The 16,395-nt window shown below is 38.8% G+C and overlaps 1 protein-coding gene across 2 annotated transcripts in view; it reads right to left on the bottom strand.

Moving 5' to 3' along the window:
• Nucleotides 1-4,788: 4,788 nt before the first annotated feature.
• PTDSS1 (phosphatidylserine synthase 1) overlaps nucleotides 4,789-16,395 on the bottom strand; it is a 29,649-nt gene continuing 18,042 nt past the window's right edge. Inside the window, exons 8-13 of one of the 2 annotated variants that reach the window (XM_057400507.1) lie at nucleotides 14,987-15,099; nucleotides 13,259-13,324; nucleotides 8,891-8,990; nucleotides 7,707-7,775; nucleotides 7,107-7,176; nucleotides 4,789-5,400 (exon numbers count right to left, since the gene is read on the bottom strand). In XM_057400507.1, coding sequence (XP_057256490.1) covers nucleotides 5,288-5,400; nucleotides 7,107-7,176; nucleotides 7,707-7,775; nucleotides 8,891-8,990; nucleotides 13,259-13,324; nucleotides 14,987-15,099 — 531 coding nt within the window. In that variant the 3' untranslated portion in view covers nucleotides 4,789-5,287. The remainder of the gene's footprint in view (nucleotides 5,401-7,106; nucleotides 7,177-7,706; nucleotides 7,776-8,890; nucleotides 8,991-13,258; nucleotides 13,325-14,986; nucleotides 15,100-16,395) is intronic. The other variant, XM_057400508.1, reaches the window with a different exon arrangement.

Genomic DNA, 16,395 nt, shown 5'->3' with positions numbered 1-16,395 from the left:
TCCATGAAAATTAAACCCATGTGTATGCATAGTCTGGCACTCACATAGTTGCTGATTATAGGAATTCAATGTTTACAATTCACATTCTTTCCCACACTTTTTTTCTGAAGTAAAAAGTCATTTGGTCTTACCATTATATAATTTAGACTGCTGAGGACAGGACTGCTCCTTTGTGAAAGAAGCAAAGTCCAAGCACGAGAGACCAATTCCAGCTTTAACCAAGAGATGATGGAAACACAAGAAGATACAGTTTAAATTCATCATCATGGCTTGACTTTGCGAACGAAGATTTAGGAAGGGTTTTACCCACGCTTACTACAAGCATGCTGATGACTATAAAGGCCAATGTGGGGGAGGCAAACCTGGTTGCAAAAAGCACAGCGAAGGGTCTCCTTGGGTGGTATAGGCGGGACATGATTCTTTCTACATTCTTTTCTCCTCAAGACTAGTTCTGCGTGCGTTCTCCAAGGAGACAACGGCGTTATGTATGGTGTGTCTCCAAGTCTCCTGATTAGAAGACAAGGTGGACCACTGATTGTAGTCAATATGGCCAAGACTGAGGTACTGTTTCAAGGAGTCCTTCTTTGGGGCGCTTCTCTTGCAGCAGCCAGTGGCGAGTTCACTGTAAAACATAATCTTAAGGAGGCGGCGATCCTTCATCCTAGAGATGTGCCCTGCCCAGCACAGCTGCGATTTCAGCAATTTGGCCTCGACACTGGTGACCCCTGCCTGTTCAAGGACAGTAACATTTGGCGTAGTCAGTCCAATGGATGTTTAGAATTGTATGGAGGCAGTGGGGATGAAAGCGTTTGAGGAGTCACAGGTTATGGCTGTAGAGCCTTCAGAAAACTCTATAAAAGAGTCTGGTGCAATAAACACCTGAAGAAAAGTACAAAGATTAGTGTCTATAGAGCCATTGTACTGTCTACTCTTTTATATGGGTCTGACTCATGGCTTATCTACCACCATCACCTGCGACTCCTCAAACAGTCCGAATTAAAGACATAGGAAGGAGCTGGAAATAAAAAATGATCCTCAACATTTCCAAAGCCCTTTGAGATAACCGTGACTTGGACTAATCCTTAGAATATGAAGGAACTTGATGAATTTTGCTGAGCAGCTATCCAGAGTGAAAAACACACTATGGAAGACTCATGCAGGATCTGCTCTTTATGATGTTCTGGAGATGCATAGCAAACTGTACATTGCCAAATGCAACAGCATGTCTGGAATCCTCCAGAAAACAGAAAAAAACCCAAATACTTCTGCCAGACCTGACTGGGGTTCTAGAGCCATCCTGGTGGTTTATACATACAACTCTCATGTACAGGAAGGTTACTGGCCTGATTGGTGCCATGATGTAAATCAGCATTCAAAAAGATAACAAAGAAAAGCCTTTCTCAGCAAAGCAGAAAGTTCCAGTATTCAAGGCCTGTAGAGGGAAGGAACTGAGGAAGAAAGAGAATGCCATGCTTCTCTACACAGTAGACATCAGGCTAGTGCCAACAGCAGAGGAGCAATCAACAGCTCACAATAGGTTTTGGATATAAAACAACTGGAAACTGCTGATGTGGAAACTGTGGCAGCAGTGGAAGTCAAAGCAAAGTGTTTCTGATACTCACTGACACCTTTATACTGGCAGAAGTTTAGTTGCCAATAGTCAGTCTTGCGGTTCTTCTGGAGGAAGTCTCATTTCTTCTACATGAAAGCCTATCATGAGGCCATCTTGCAGCTCTGCTCTCCCATCCAACAGTAAAAGCAAGAAAGAATAATGAAGACAAGATTTATCCTGTATACTAGAGAAACTTCAGAAGGCATAATGTAACTGTTCATGTGATCAGATCTGCTGCTCCAAAACAATAAATTACAGCAAAACCTTAGTGTGTACTATAGGCTGTTCAGGAACTGCTGAATTGTCAGCATGAAGTTACATAGAATAAAATGTAAGAGCTTCTAAAGGCAGTATATAATAATTTCCTATGCCTTGCAGGTACAGACAAACACACACGCTGGTCACATGGGTTGATTTACTGAGTTATTGCAAAATACAATACTTTGCAATCAATACAGAGCAAGTCTATTCAAAAACTATTAAATACATGGTAACATCTGCGTCCTCTTGTGATAAAGTAAAAAATATCAAAGTTTTAACAGCTGGAACATCAAATTATGATCTTCACAGAAGAGTAACAAAAGCACTGGTTGAAATCACACTCCAAATATTAATTTGATGTGGTTCGTAATCTATGCAGCAACTTTAATACTGGAATCCAGTACTCAAGCCTAGCTCTCGTTCACTGTATACCTGCATTTTTAAATTTTCCATTTTTATTTAATCCACTATTTAAAGTTCTTGTCACTACCTCTGCTTACACCACACTGCCCTGAATTAGGCTCCCCTTCAATGACTGACACCATTTGATGGCCAGCCTCTGGAGGGCCAATTCAGATCTCTCCATAACAGCCAGGGAGATCACTAGAGGACAGAGAAAGGGAAGAAAATCAGAAGAAGGAAAGTAGGAATGCGAGGCTGTGACAGAACAAGTAATTAAGAACATGACAGTGCACCCATGACTGTTACAAAACACTGTTCACGCAGCGGAACTCATACATGGATGTTTGTCACTAAGTGATTTGTCATTGTAGGTGTTACACACAAACAGAATTCAGCAATAGCGCAGTACACGATAAAATTGAGATCACTAATTTTACAGCAGTGATCAAAAGCACCTTTTCAATGCCTGGCAGTGCAAAGCTCACATCCAAAATGATGGGGCTGCAAACACAGTAGTCAGTCAGCGGAGGACTTGTGAGAACACATGAGAATTCCAGCCAGAACTGCTGACAGAGGACACAAAGGGCCATTTTCCAAGCAGCACTTGAATAGTTTACTTAAGTTCCCCCTCTCCCTGGCCATCTCTCTTTTAGAGTAGCAAAAAAACCCAAATCAATACAAAATAAAAACCCCAAAACCAAAAAACAACCAAAAAATCCAACCAAACATAAAAAATTGAAGTAAAAAGATTTCATGGGAAATATTTTTTAAGGTGTTGTCAAACAACATTTCTTCAAGGCCAAGCTGTTGTAATAGTATACAGAAGTCGGCTTCCAACAAGATGACACTTCACATATGCCTTTCCAATAATTTTAGGGTGCAGTTCAGCAGTGTGAGCACCAGGTTTGCATTTACAAAATGTGTGCTTGTCCCCTCAGGCAAGTAGATATTGTACTTCAGTATGTGCTTACACATGTAAGCTTTGTATACATAGTTGGTGTGTATAACCCCGCAAGTACAAAACAGGCTCTCATCTTTGAACACTATGGTACCTAAACCATTAGACTTCCAATCTTTTGCTTTGGTATCAAATCAATAGAAAATTTACAATGTCATTCTTCAGTCTTGCACAGACTGAGTTATTAACCAAGAAAATTAAAAAGTAACAAGTCTCAGTATGCAAAGGAATCTACAAATTCATTCATCAATATGCAGTACATTACAAATAAGGAATTGCTATAGTATGAATGAAAACCAAGTAGCTGTAGGAAAGCTTGAAAGTCTTCCTAACATATCTGCTCACGTAACAGATGTTTAATGCCACTGTAGCAATGATGATACAACAGCTTCTACTACGTTACTTCCCAAGTTGTACATTTTATGCCTGATTGGAAAGGTGGGTGGGAAATGAAGGGCCTCTGAGGTGTTCGGCAGCAACGCTTAAGTGCATTGAAAACACTGATAGTCTGTGGCACACGGGAATTAATGGATTACACAGGATACTTTTTTTGTATTTACAGTATCATACACTTGCATAAAGTCTCTGCTGCAGTTTTGGTTTTTTTAGTACTTAGCCTGTGGCAAATCACAATAATATTATTCAAAGAAAAAGGCAATCCCATTTTCTTACGAAGACTAAGTGACTAATGGGTATTACTTACCTTTGCTTAAGCTATCTACCCCTCTGAACCCCATAAATCCCAAAATCTAACTGGCACAAAAACCTTTTGATAACTTAATACAGGAACTGATGGCTCTTGATTGTTAACCTCGACTTATCATTAAGCTCCTTGCTGGAGAATTACCCACTTTGCTACATGTCACAGTTAATACATTAAAAAATAATAACAAGAAAAAAAAACAAACCAACAAACCCCTCCCCCAAAAAACTACACACAAAAAAACCTGCAAGAAAGACTGACTTTGCTGTTGGGTTTCTGATTGCATAATAGAAAATACCAAAGCAATGGGGTCTATCACAGTAATATCATGCTGCCTCTCAGATACCAAAGACTACAGCAAGCCTTCACAAATAATGATGCTTATGGAAGCAGCAAGCAACTCAGCTTCAGCAAAAAACTGCCTTATCACCAGGCTCAGTAAGACATCAGAGCCTTCAAAGCAGTTTCTGATATCAGCCTAAAGACACTGGGATTTCAGTTAAGGCAAAGGCAAATTGAGGGGAATAGGAAGGAACATTATACTTAATGTGGCACAGCTGAAAAAATGATGTAAAGGTGGAAAAAATAACTAAAGGACATGATATCTGTCCCTGAGGGCAGGAGGCACAGCCCTCTGCTCTGCAACAGGTTTTTATGTAAGTATTTTAAAACCTTAAAAAAAAAAAAATAAATCAGATGTGTAACAATCAAGCAGAAGGACAATGCAGAACAAAAGAACTGTGTTCAAAGACTTCACATCCTTTAAAAGAAACCTGTACCCATTCCTTCATTGGTAAAATCTCATCACCAGGTCTAAAGAGCCTTTTACATAAAAGCAAGCAGATAAAGTATGGAAATTTTAAATACTTACTGTTGTATAGAAAAGTTTAGTTGTGAGACTGAGAAAGAAGGGCAGAGTTGCTTTTAGTCAAAGGATTGCATACTCTTCTAGAAAATAACAAAAACATAGTAAACCAAACCAAATCAAATCAACTATGCCAACTGACTATCAGTTTACTAGCCTTCAAGATATTAAAAATGCACTTGCAACACCTGAACACAAAACAGGGTGTACCTGCTATGACAAAATTACTTTCCTTTCCAGCACACTCTCCATTAGCTTTTGGTGCCACAGGCTGAAGAAACTAGATTTAAATCAGTGAATGGCAAGTGTCAGCAGGCAATGATCACCACTACACTGGTGGCTCCATCCTGATCATCCTTTTCCTCCAACACGTCCTTTCTTTAATCTTTAAATTTAAAAATCAATCTTCGGTTTGGAAATTCAGAGCCATGTCTGATTTTCTTTGTCACTTCTGGTCACACTGTAGGGTATCTTCAGAAACCATTCTTACTTCTTGCCAATTCCATTTGTTACTTTTGATTTGGAGTGGCGATTCCTCCTTCTAGATGAATGGCTTTCACTATTGACTGAAAGTTTTGGTGGACTATTGTCAGCACCTGCTGAAAGGGAAACATTTTTTTTACTATATATTTTACACTGTGGAGCTGTTGAGACAGTAAGGCTATCTAAAGCTACAGTGTTTACAAGTACAGATTTCAAGCTAATGCAAACTGGTTGATACACTCCATCTAGTGGCCTATTTTTTTTTAATAAAAATTCTTAAGACTTCTGTAAAATTCTTCCTCCAAAATAAAAATAAAAGTGGAAGTTTGCTATAGCAGGATACAGTGGTGAAACATCCTCCATGTTAAATGACATCAGTAATTAAGCCTCCATATTTTTATTACTGGCAGGTGCTACTACCAGAAATTAAAAATTATGGAAGTGAGGTCACAGATTCTTGTAAGATTATATTTCTTGTTTTCAGTCTTTCATATGACAGACCATAGAATTGTAGAATGGTTTGGGTTGGAAGAGACCTTCAAGATCATCCGCTTCCAACCCCCCCTGCCATGGACAGGGACTCCTTCCATTAGACCAGGCTGCACCAAGTCCCATCCAACCTGGTCTTAAACACTGCCAGGGATAGGACAGCCACAGCTTCTCTGGGCAACCTGTGCCAATGTCTCACCACCCTCATAGTGAAGAACTTCTTCCGAATGTCTAATCTAAATCTACTCTCTTTCAGTTTAAAACTATTCCACCTTGCCCTATCGTTACATGCCCTTGTAAAAACTCTCTCTCCAGACTTTTTGTAGGCCCCTTTAGGTATTGGAAAACTGTTATAAGGTCTCCCGTGATCCTCCTCTTCTCCAGTCTGAACAAGCTCAACTCTTCTATTTGACTCTGAGAAAGCAGAGGTTGACAATGGGGACTGAAACAAGAATTCAGGAGGAAAAGATGAAAGAGGCTGAAGTTTGTAATTAATACATAACAGAAAATCATAGAAAGATTTACTTGGCCTAAATTCTCTGGCATATATAAGCGGGGCAGGGGGGGTGGTGCAGAAATTAAGTTCAAGCAATTTTCCTCCAAAGTACAAAAAAACCCCACAAATTTACTACACTGAGAATATCAGCATCCAGAAAAAACATGTATGAAATAGAAAGCAGCTCTGCTGTAGGGCTTTCCAAGCCTATGATAAATAAGAAATTGTTTTTAATGATACAAACACATGAAGCATAAACTCTGAGAAATAACTTCCAAGTGGGAATCCTGATAATTGTTCAGTAAGTAAGACCACACTATAGAGTTAATGGAGGAGGCAGGTAACTTACCTTTTCTCACTAGAGGGCAGTTAAGTCAGAGAAGTAGGCTGCTTTTGCTGTTTGTGACCATCAGCACTACATTGACTAGGCAAGTGTCAGTTAAGAACACAAGCTCCAGGGCATTCTTGACCATTTCTTAACGAGCAGGACCAAAACCACAATTCATATTCATGTTTCAAATCAAACACACAATGTTCAGAGAAAAAAAAAACAACTGTCCACAACAGTTATGAAATGCATAATAACCTAACAAGAATGGCTTGGAATAACAGCAGAAAAATTCAGCTGCTTCATTAAAAAAAAAAAAATGTATTTCTAAGAGTTAGAAGAGAAAAAGCTGCAAAGCAGAATAGCTCTGCAGATGACAGATCTGTATAGCTCCTGCATAGATGTTTAAATAGGTCCAGTCGTTGCAAGGTAAGTTTCTCAAGCCTCATTTCCTAGTGTTGAGTCTTAATGCTACCACTTTGAGAATATAGAAGCAAAAGTGACAATACCTTTACTGAATTTAGAATGAAGCCAGGAAGCATCTGGACTGTATGGGCTGTCTTCACTTTCTGATAAGGTCTGCAAAAACAAGGACACACGTCATCGGGATGCTCATGGCTCCTGTGATCAGCACTTCTCCTGTTTGCAATGAGACTTGTAAACTTAAATGGTGACAGAAGTCCTCATAAAACATTCAGCCAGTACTTAGGACTTTTTGCTTTCTAGTTAAAAGGTACAACATAAATGATACAATAAGAACTCACCACCTGCCATGTAATTTCTTATGTAACCAAGTATTCTTAATATTCCCCTAGCATTTCACCTGTACAATGGGAACATTAGCTAACCATTCATCCCTGAAAGCTTTGCTAAAATTACAGCCTCATGTTGAGTAACTAAGAGGACAGCATTCTTTAGAAACCACAGTCTAATCTGGGATCTACCCAAGGCCCTCTGAATTCAGAGTTCTTTCTATTGACTTCAGCTACACTCTAGGCCATCCTGCCCTCACCCTCATTTATACTAGCTCTGGTAAAGAATTCTAATATCTATGAGCATAGCAGTATTAACTCTGGTATAAAACAAAACTGGGCTTCTTAATAAAGTACCTTTTCTCGGAGGCCATAGTACTCTGCATACCAAACCATGCCATATAAACACAGGAAAGTTGTAAAGGCCTAAACAAGGAAAGAGAAGAAAAATAATCTGTAAAACTTCTTTCCAAATTTATTGCTGGTTCAAGGTCTCAGAGTCCCTGGAGATTCTACATTCAGAGACTCACGCTCTTTCTCTCTTCATCTTTTGACAGCATGAGTAAGACTCATGCTTCAGCTGCAAGGTACACATACATTCTGCCACCGTGGGGTGTGCAGACCAATTCTCAGCAGAACCATGAGAATACATACACATCACCCACACGCATGCATTATGGTTCTTGTCTTCACCCGGTACAGTCATCATACAAAGGCACTTGTATGTATATTATCAGGGACAACCAGTGTGCGAGAAAAACTAATTCTCCTTCAGGCTGGGTTACATGTTTGGTTTTGTGGTGCTCTGATCTCAGGAAGCAATTCAATGCTTTTCTGAAGTTTCAGGAATAAAATTGTCATGCTAAAGAAGAGAACAACGCAATCCGACTCCCTATTACCTGTTCAAACTGTTCCCAACTAGAAGGGAGTACTTATCTGTCAGCCAATTATAAATGCCTTATTTTTCACTGATGATTAAAAATGTGTTTGGCATCAGAGTTACAAGTATGGCAAGACAGACATCCATTTACTGTTATAAAATGGGCATTTCCTGCTGCATTTGCAGTAATCACACTAAAGTACAGAAAGTTGCAGGCTGAGCGAGAATGATTTGCCTGATAAAACAGGGTTCTTTATGTCATTGTAAGACTTCAGTGTGAAACAACATGCATTACTTATTAATGTTACTCATTAACTCCTGTTCCTTTCCAGTGGATACTATAGCAAGTACCACTAAAGTTAGCTTCATTCAAACTCACATTTTATCTCATAAAGCACCCTAAAACTACTGTTTGTTTAATCATTAAACACTGTTAAAGTGACTATATTCTGCTATTTGAATAAATAAGAAAAGTTATTCTAGTCCCTTTAAAGCGTGTTCTAAACAAACTAGCATTTGCTTTTCCTAGTACATGCACAGAGCTCTTTACTGGAATTCCCCCCACAATGATCCCCTGCTGCAATGTTCCAGAGAGGAAACTCTTTAGATGCTTTCAATGCTTTTGCCATGCTTTATGTTTCACATGAGAAATCTCACTTACCACACAGAGAAGCCAAAACACAACGTACAGTATTTGTGTTTTGGAAAAAAGATCCTGTCCAAACTTTATGCACACAATAGCTTCAAGGAAAGCAATAACCCTGTGGGTAAATGAAAGACAGAGGAGGGGGTAGAGTGGTTACAAACACTGAGGATTTAACTCACATGTTCACAATCCAGACCTCAGACCATCAACAATAAACAAGCACTACTCTCTAGCAAGCGCTCCAACACCACCATTAACTGAAATTCTTTGGGAAATTTATTTTTCTTTCCATAATTTTCATCAGCATGAACAGCATACAAAAGCGATCAGCTGGCAGTTCACAATTCCATGAGCCTCTGTTTGTCCAGGGAACAAACAGGAGTGTGAGCCAACAGCAGAGATTTCTATTTATTCCTACCACCGTGCTTCAACCCTCAGCAGACATAAATTTCTCTTCTATACTGAACAAGCAACAGACTCCCTGCTGGGAGAACTAGAACTGTGCTTTGGGTATTTCATTACTGGATGTAAATTTACTACAATTCTAAATAGGCTACTTGGCTTAATTTTCTCACTAAAATCCATCTGAATTAACATGAAAAAGCATTTAAAATTCTCCGAGATTCCACGCATTTGCTCTGGTTTATGTGTAAACTCAGGATCCACAATATAGTAATCAGAGGTTTTCAGGAAAAATCTGAGAGGAAATACTACAGTATTTATTTTCCTCTCTGGCATTATAAGAATAAAACCAAGTATTTCTGGCTCTCTCCCTGTTATCAGATGTGTGCATCTTTTCAGGCTCAAAGCTATGGAGGCTTGTCCACCACTTCATACAATAGGTCATGAATCTATCACCTGCCATGGGAATATATTTAATTTGTATAGGTCCTGGACAAAAAAAAAATTACATATTTTTAACAAATACCAGTGTAGAAACATGACTGGTGCAGGAAGAGTGTAGAAAATTGACTCTTCTCAAGCTGAAGCAAATCATGAACTATTAATCTTATAGAAGTTTAATACTTGCTCAATAATGTTCATATGTGCTACCTTGAAGACACATGCATGAAAACTACTCCTCAAACACATGCGGGAACACTTAACATCAGGTCAAGTTCTCCAGTCACCCAAACACACCACCACTGGACACATTCTCTACCAGCACTCTCCATGACCAGAGAGCTGTCAAAAATGGCTCTCTTGCTTGGCAGACAGGACCTAGCTTCTTCCATGAAGGAGGGAGGAAAGATGTGTGCATGACTTAACCACTGGTTTTGTAGAGATGGTCTCGGTGAAAATAACAAATGATGGCTTTCTCTGTATCATCTAATGTGATTTACAGCACAATGAGTGGGGCCAAAATTAAGAATCATGGAATTAATGCCTTATTGACCAATACTGCAAGTACATATTAGTAAAAATGCAAGTGCATATTAGTAAAAACTTGAGAGCAGTGTTACTCTACTGGATCACCAATTATTTTTCTTTCTTGGCTTTGTACTATTCTTACTGATCAAGCTGCAGATTAGAAAATAGTTAAACTGAACTCCAGCAGCGGTAACAAAGACCACCACCAGGAAACAACCATATGATGGCATGATATACTAGAAGGTGTAAAACAATAGGCTACTTTCAACAAGGACTCAAAAAATTATACAACTGTGTGCTGCATTTATACATTCTTTCCATTGTTCTTGTCAAGAATGCTTGGGTTAAGCACATTGTACAACAGGACAGCTCTTACAGTTAAAGAGGTGGCAAATCGAAAAACGGAAAAATGCTAACAATGGAAGGTATTAGTGTCCTACTGAAGGGTCATGAGAATACTCCATAGAATTAAAGACACTAAGTGTTATTCAGTCAAAATGGCCTTATAACATCCTAACAGATATCCCTTTTTGAAAGGCTTCACCTTAATGAAAATGGTGTAGTTTCCAGAAGAGCTGTTGCACTGGCCTTGTTTATGCCTTGTATCACACTGACTGTCCATCTATTGAGAGTGCTGCTACAGTATATGTTGAGTCATAGAGCACAGTTTCGTACTAATCAAGACACTAATTTTAATTATTCCCATGGTTAGGCTGTTACAAATTCAGTTTGTGCCTTTAGAAGTGTCTTAATCGACACAGCTACGAGTATTCTATATAATTGCTTCTAATTGCTTCAGAAATTATATTCTGGGTAATTAATCTTCTGGGAAATCCCTACTTTTCCAACAGACAACAGGAACTCCTGGTGTTACTCTGTTTTTTTCTGCAAATTAAAGAAATAAGCAGTATCAAGGATAATACTCCATGCACACTTCCCGCAATTAGATGGGACTATAGATGAATATTCTGTTGAAGTTCTTGTTATGAGATTATAAAGAAATATTTGAGCATCTATTTATTGACATGTGACATTAATGTGTTCAGAGAGAGCTTTGAATCAAGGATAAGGGTTTCTGCAATACTTAATTTTTTAGAGCCAGAAAGTAAACATTCAGCATCGTATTTCCCTTTGGTTTCCAAAGGAATATGTTTACACTCTTTCTCTTGGATGAAACAGAAATGCATCTTTCTTAATGCAGAACTTGAAAATTCTTCCCCCAGAATTAAAAAATTGTTTAAATGTGTCTGGTATAAAACTCTAAAATTACCATCTATAGTTGAGAAAATTTCCTCTTTCATATAAATATCTCAATTCCTAAACTGTTTACAGATTTCAGTAACATGGCTATTCAAACATGGCTCTCCAAAATATTAATACAGTTGATCTGCAACTACTAAGATGTTTTTGCACAAACAGAGCAAGGTTATTTGATTCTGATTGTAAATTAAATGGTAATATTAACTGTGCAATTAATGAGTTACCTTCAGTACTAAAAGCATGCTCCATACCAAACCCAGAAAGACAGGTTACTCTGCCAGAATCACTTGAAAAGTTCCTTTTTAAGGAGTGTGTATTTTACAGACCCTCTTTAGGAATCATAATATGTGTTTTGAGGAGAGGGATCCTCCTTAAATAAGGAGTTTTAGGCTTACAGAAACTACTATCAACTCCTACACAGCACCAGTAAAACTAGACAAGAACAGTTACCACCTTTTGTATGTAAATGGATGTTACAGTCCTGAGTTTAATACAGTAAGGAAGGTGGTAAGTCAGTGAAAGAGGTTGAATATTTAAGCCCAGTCAAACCCAGGAAGACATGTGTCACCTTGTCCAGGGTACATTAAAGCAAGAGTAGAAACCCCTTCAATTACACTGCAGTATGCTTTGCTCTCATCTCAACTGAATGTTAAGAAAGGGATATTCTTTATCATGGTGTAGTGCATGTGGAAACAAGGCTTCCAGCCCAGCACTATTCCTACAGACTTTGTAACGTTCCAAAGACTAACAGTAAAGATAAGATAAGTTTGCCCAGAGCACTGTCTGTAAACTAGACCTAAGTATTTAATGGCTCATTGAAATGCCATTCCAATCTAAAACAGTACTAGATTCTTCTATTAAACATGAAAATGGTTCAGACAATTCTGGAAATCAAGCATGCACTAATCTTGACAAAGAGAATGAAATGGCTGGTTTTATTTAGAATAACTGCCATCAGAAATTAGCTTCTTGAATACTTTCTTAAAATACATTTTTTTTTTTTAAGATGTGATTTAGGATCTTGTATGTTGTTTTCTCTTGTGTAAGCTTCCAAGCCCTAAATCAAAAGGGACACTACTACACTGCTTTATTACAAGAAGCTTTTGCAATGCTACAATAGCATATGCTTCAGGTTTCCAGAACAGTAAGTTTTAGTCAAGCCATCTGGAGAAGGAAGTTCTCACCAGAAGCAATCATGCAAACTCTTCATTTAATGGTCTCCTCCAAGAGATATGTTGAAAGACATTGTAAGTAACCATTATTTGTAGTATCATTCCTTTCCCTCTTTGAGAATGGAATAGAAATAGATGATAACTATGGTTTGTTTCACTGTCTCCTGTTGTGATTCCACTAACAGTAGCAATGCCCACCTTGATAGCCAGGTAAACACTGCTCTGATGACAGGCAAGTGGTAGAAGCAAAAGCTTTATCCTTCTCACCTGACTGAGAATATGGGCAGCAAAGCCAATGCTACTTTGAAAGAGCCTAGCTTTATCCAGCAGTTTCTAGTTCTTCTTTCTGTTCTTCTCCTTACTCATTCCATCATTTCCCATGTTATACCTCCAAATCCAGAATTTTCCTTTCCTCTGAACTTGCAAAAAGAAAAAAAAAATAAAGAAAATCTCTCTATACTGGTCCTTTATACTAAAACCAACACAAGACAAGGACTGGCTTCATGCAAAGCCTGTTCCCGTGCTGGACTCACACTGAACATTTGTCCAAGTGCTTTAAGAATGCATCAAGAACACTTACCCGAACACCCAGCACTGAGTTCCCACCCTCTTGCACTGTGTATCTGTGAGGTATGCATAGTATTGCCTGAGAAGGAAAATGAGAAAGTTCTTCAGAGGATTTACATTTGGAAAACAAGTTTATGTTACAAATGTATCTATACTGAAAATGAAGTGCTGATGGTTAAAATCACATGCACTCATGCTGGATGTTTACCAGATGGCTTCAACTCTACTAGAACCTATTATTGCATAGATCAAATAGCTCAAAACAACACAGAAAATCCTGAGAGCAAGGACTGGGAAAGCACCCAAACTAGTAGGCTAACAAAGCTATATATTTGTCTCCTGCCTCTCCACTGAATCTCCAATTCTTCTGGGCAAAGTGCAACAACTTTGGAAGAATTAAGAGAATTCCCCACTTCTTCCACAGTCTTTAACTTACTAACAATTGCATTTTCTTGAGAGTTACAAGTTTGAATCTTGAAAGAAACTGAATATAGCTACTCCATGTCCTGGGTGAGTGGTCTAACCACTGGCATGTTTTCCTCTCAATAACAGAAAAGAATTTCTCACTAATTTCAAATCAGTCTGCAGATCATTCTGCTCTGTTCTTTATGCTCCCAAATTTTAGGATCTTAGAGGGGGGGATTCCAAAGAAGCGAAACCAAAGCTGTTCTTCTCAGTCTCTGATTTCCAATGACAGATAAGAAAGACAAATACTATTAATCCAACAATAAAGGGATTGTTTAAGAATAAAGACTTCAATAGGATGGCAAGTGCCATTAAACACTTAAAAGCTCACCTTTAGGTGCTTTAAGGATGTTTAAAGTGATTTAATTAACAGTGTGAAATCACTGCGCATAACTTCATTAAGCCTAACGTTAACAGCTGTATTTTGGGAATAAACCAATTCATGGTTGCCATTTAACTGTTCAAAGTAACATCACTTTACTCATGAATGGTAAATACCCTGCCTCTTAACTTCAGCACTGTGTGCATTCTATCTACCTCCAGCTATGTCACAGGACAAAAAAAAGACAACTCTATTAACAATGTGAAATACTGTGCATGACTAAAAGCAGGTTAGTGTTTTTATAAAACTATTAACACCGCATATATACTGTTGTGTTACTCGGAATATGGTAATGCTCTGTCTTTTCACATAACATGCTAATATTTCCAGTAGACAAACAGAATAAGCATCTCAGAAGAACCAACAACTCCTATTTTTCCTCATCTACATTTCTGTGAGCACCCGATTCACCAGCTTGGATATTTTCTCACACAGACCTCAAGGATAAGATATGCAGCTAACTCACGAAAAAGGGAGATGATCACAGAATCCTAAGGGTTGGAAGGGACCTCAAAAGATCATCTAGTCCAACCCTCCTGCAAGAGCAGGGTAACCTAGAGTACATCACACAGGAACTTGTCCAGGCGGGCCTTGAATATCTCCAACGTAGGAGACTCCACAACCCCCCTGGGCAAAAATGATATACAAACAGAAGATAGAACAGGATGGTTTTGCATCCCTATGGAAACACATTTGTACACATTATACCTTATTAATTTACTTGTCAGAAAATACACTTTACTGAAAAGCAATGACTGTTTTGCTTTTTTGTGGTAGCAAAAGCATAGATTTCTTGAAATGTGCTGTACTTGCCCACAGACTATTGCAGTTCTTGGGTGCCTAGAAGTCAGACTACTTTAAACTGAAGAACAACCAACATGGCAACAAAATTACCTTACAGTGGGCGCTGTAATGATTCCTATGAAGAGAATTCTCCCCCAGCTTAAAGGGTGGCTTGCTTGGAACACAAAGATATGTTTCAGAAAGAATGTGTTCAACTCAGTCAGCTAGGGAAAAAAAAATAAAAAAATGTTAGCCAATAGCATACAAGTTATGTGCAGGTATTAATATGGAAACTAAAACACAGAAGGAAAACTATTTATGCCCCACTATAGCCCTGCTGGTTAGATCAAGGATTCCTGCTCTAGGACAAGCACGGAATACACCAGTAAACCAATGAATCTTCCCCTAGACACCTCTGTGAAAGTATTCACTCTCTTTCCAGAAACTCATTAAGGGACCAGACACTAATTCACACTGCAGAGGTCTTTTAATAATTTTCATATCTTAAATCAGGGTAAATAACTGAGGCAAATTTGGTAGAGAAGAGAGCATTAAATGGAAAAAAACAAACAAACAAACAACAAACAACAAAAAAACAAAAACCCCAATAATAGAAAACCCCCAAACCAGAACAAAAATCACCACCACAAAAAAACAACAAAAAAAAAAGTGTATCAAACACTTCCAATTCTCCTTTTAAAAACTAAATTCAGCAGACTAAAAAGACATTTTAGTGAAGACTGCTAGTATTTGCACGGCCAAAACAGTTGAGACGTATCATACTCTTACTAGATCAAGGCCAGAATTCTAAGTATCAGTGATCCATTCAACAGTCAACAGGAAAAAAAAACAACCACCACCAAAAAAACCTCCAAAACACAAACACACCAAAAAAAAAAAAAAAACCCACACAACCAAACCAAACAAAAAATTCGCCCACCCTAAAACCCCGCTGTATAGCTGTCGTGGTTTAAACCCAGCCAGACAGCTTGTTCACTCACTCCCCCCCCTTCTTGCCCTCCCCCTACTCCCAGAGGGACAGAGAGGAGAATCAAAAAGAATGCAACTCCCACAGGTTGAGATAAGAACAGTTTAGTAACTAAGGTATAACACAAATCACTACTGCTACCACCAATAATAATAATGATAAAGGGAATAACAAGGGAAGAGAACACAACACCTCATCACCAGCCGACCGAAAACTCGCCCCCCCAGCCCAACCAAGCAACGATCGATACCTCCTCCAACCCCGCAGTCCCTAGCCCTTCCGGGTAACCCTCAGTTACATCCTAGGCATGACGTGCTGTGGTATGGAATACCTCTTTGGCTAGCTTGGGTCAGGTGTCCTGTCTCTGCTTCCTCCCAGCTTCCCCTCCTCCCTGGCAGAGCGTGAGGCTCAGAAAAGTCCTTGCCCAGACCAAAACATCAGTGTTATCAGCTTTGTTCCCAGGCCGAAAGTAAAAAACACTGCACTGCACCAGCTACCAAGAAGGAGAAAAATGACTGCTACTGCTGAACCC

Source organism: Pezoporus wallicus, unplaced genomic scaffold (assembly GCF_028554395.1).
Source record: "Pezoporus wallicus isolate ANWC-B61680 ecotype Strahan unplaced genomic scaffold, APGP_CSIRO_Pwel_v1 contig_7985, whole genome shotgun sequence".
Lineage (NCBI taxonomy): Eukaryota > Metazoa > Chordata > Aves > Psittaciformes > Psittacidae > Pezoporus > Pezoporus wallicus.
Note: the sequence above shows the minus strand (reverse complement) of the source record. Positions and strands in the feature narration are given on the sequence as shown.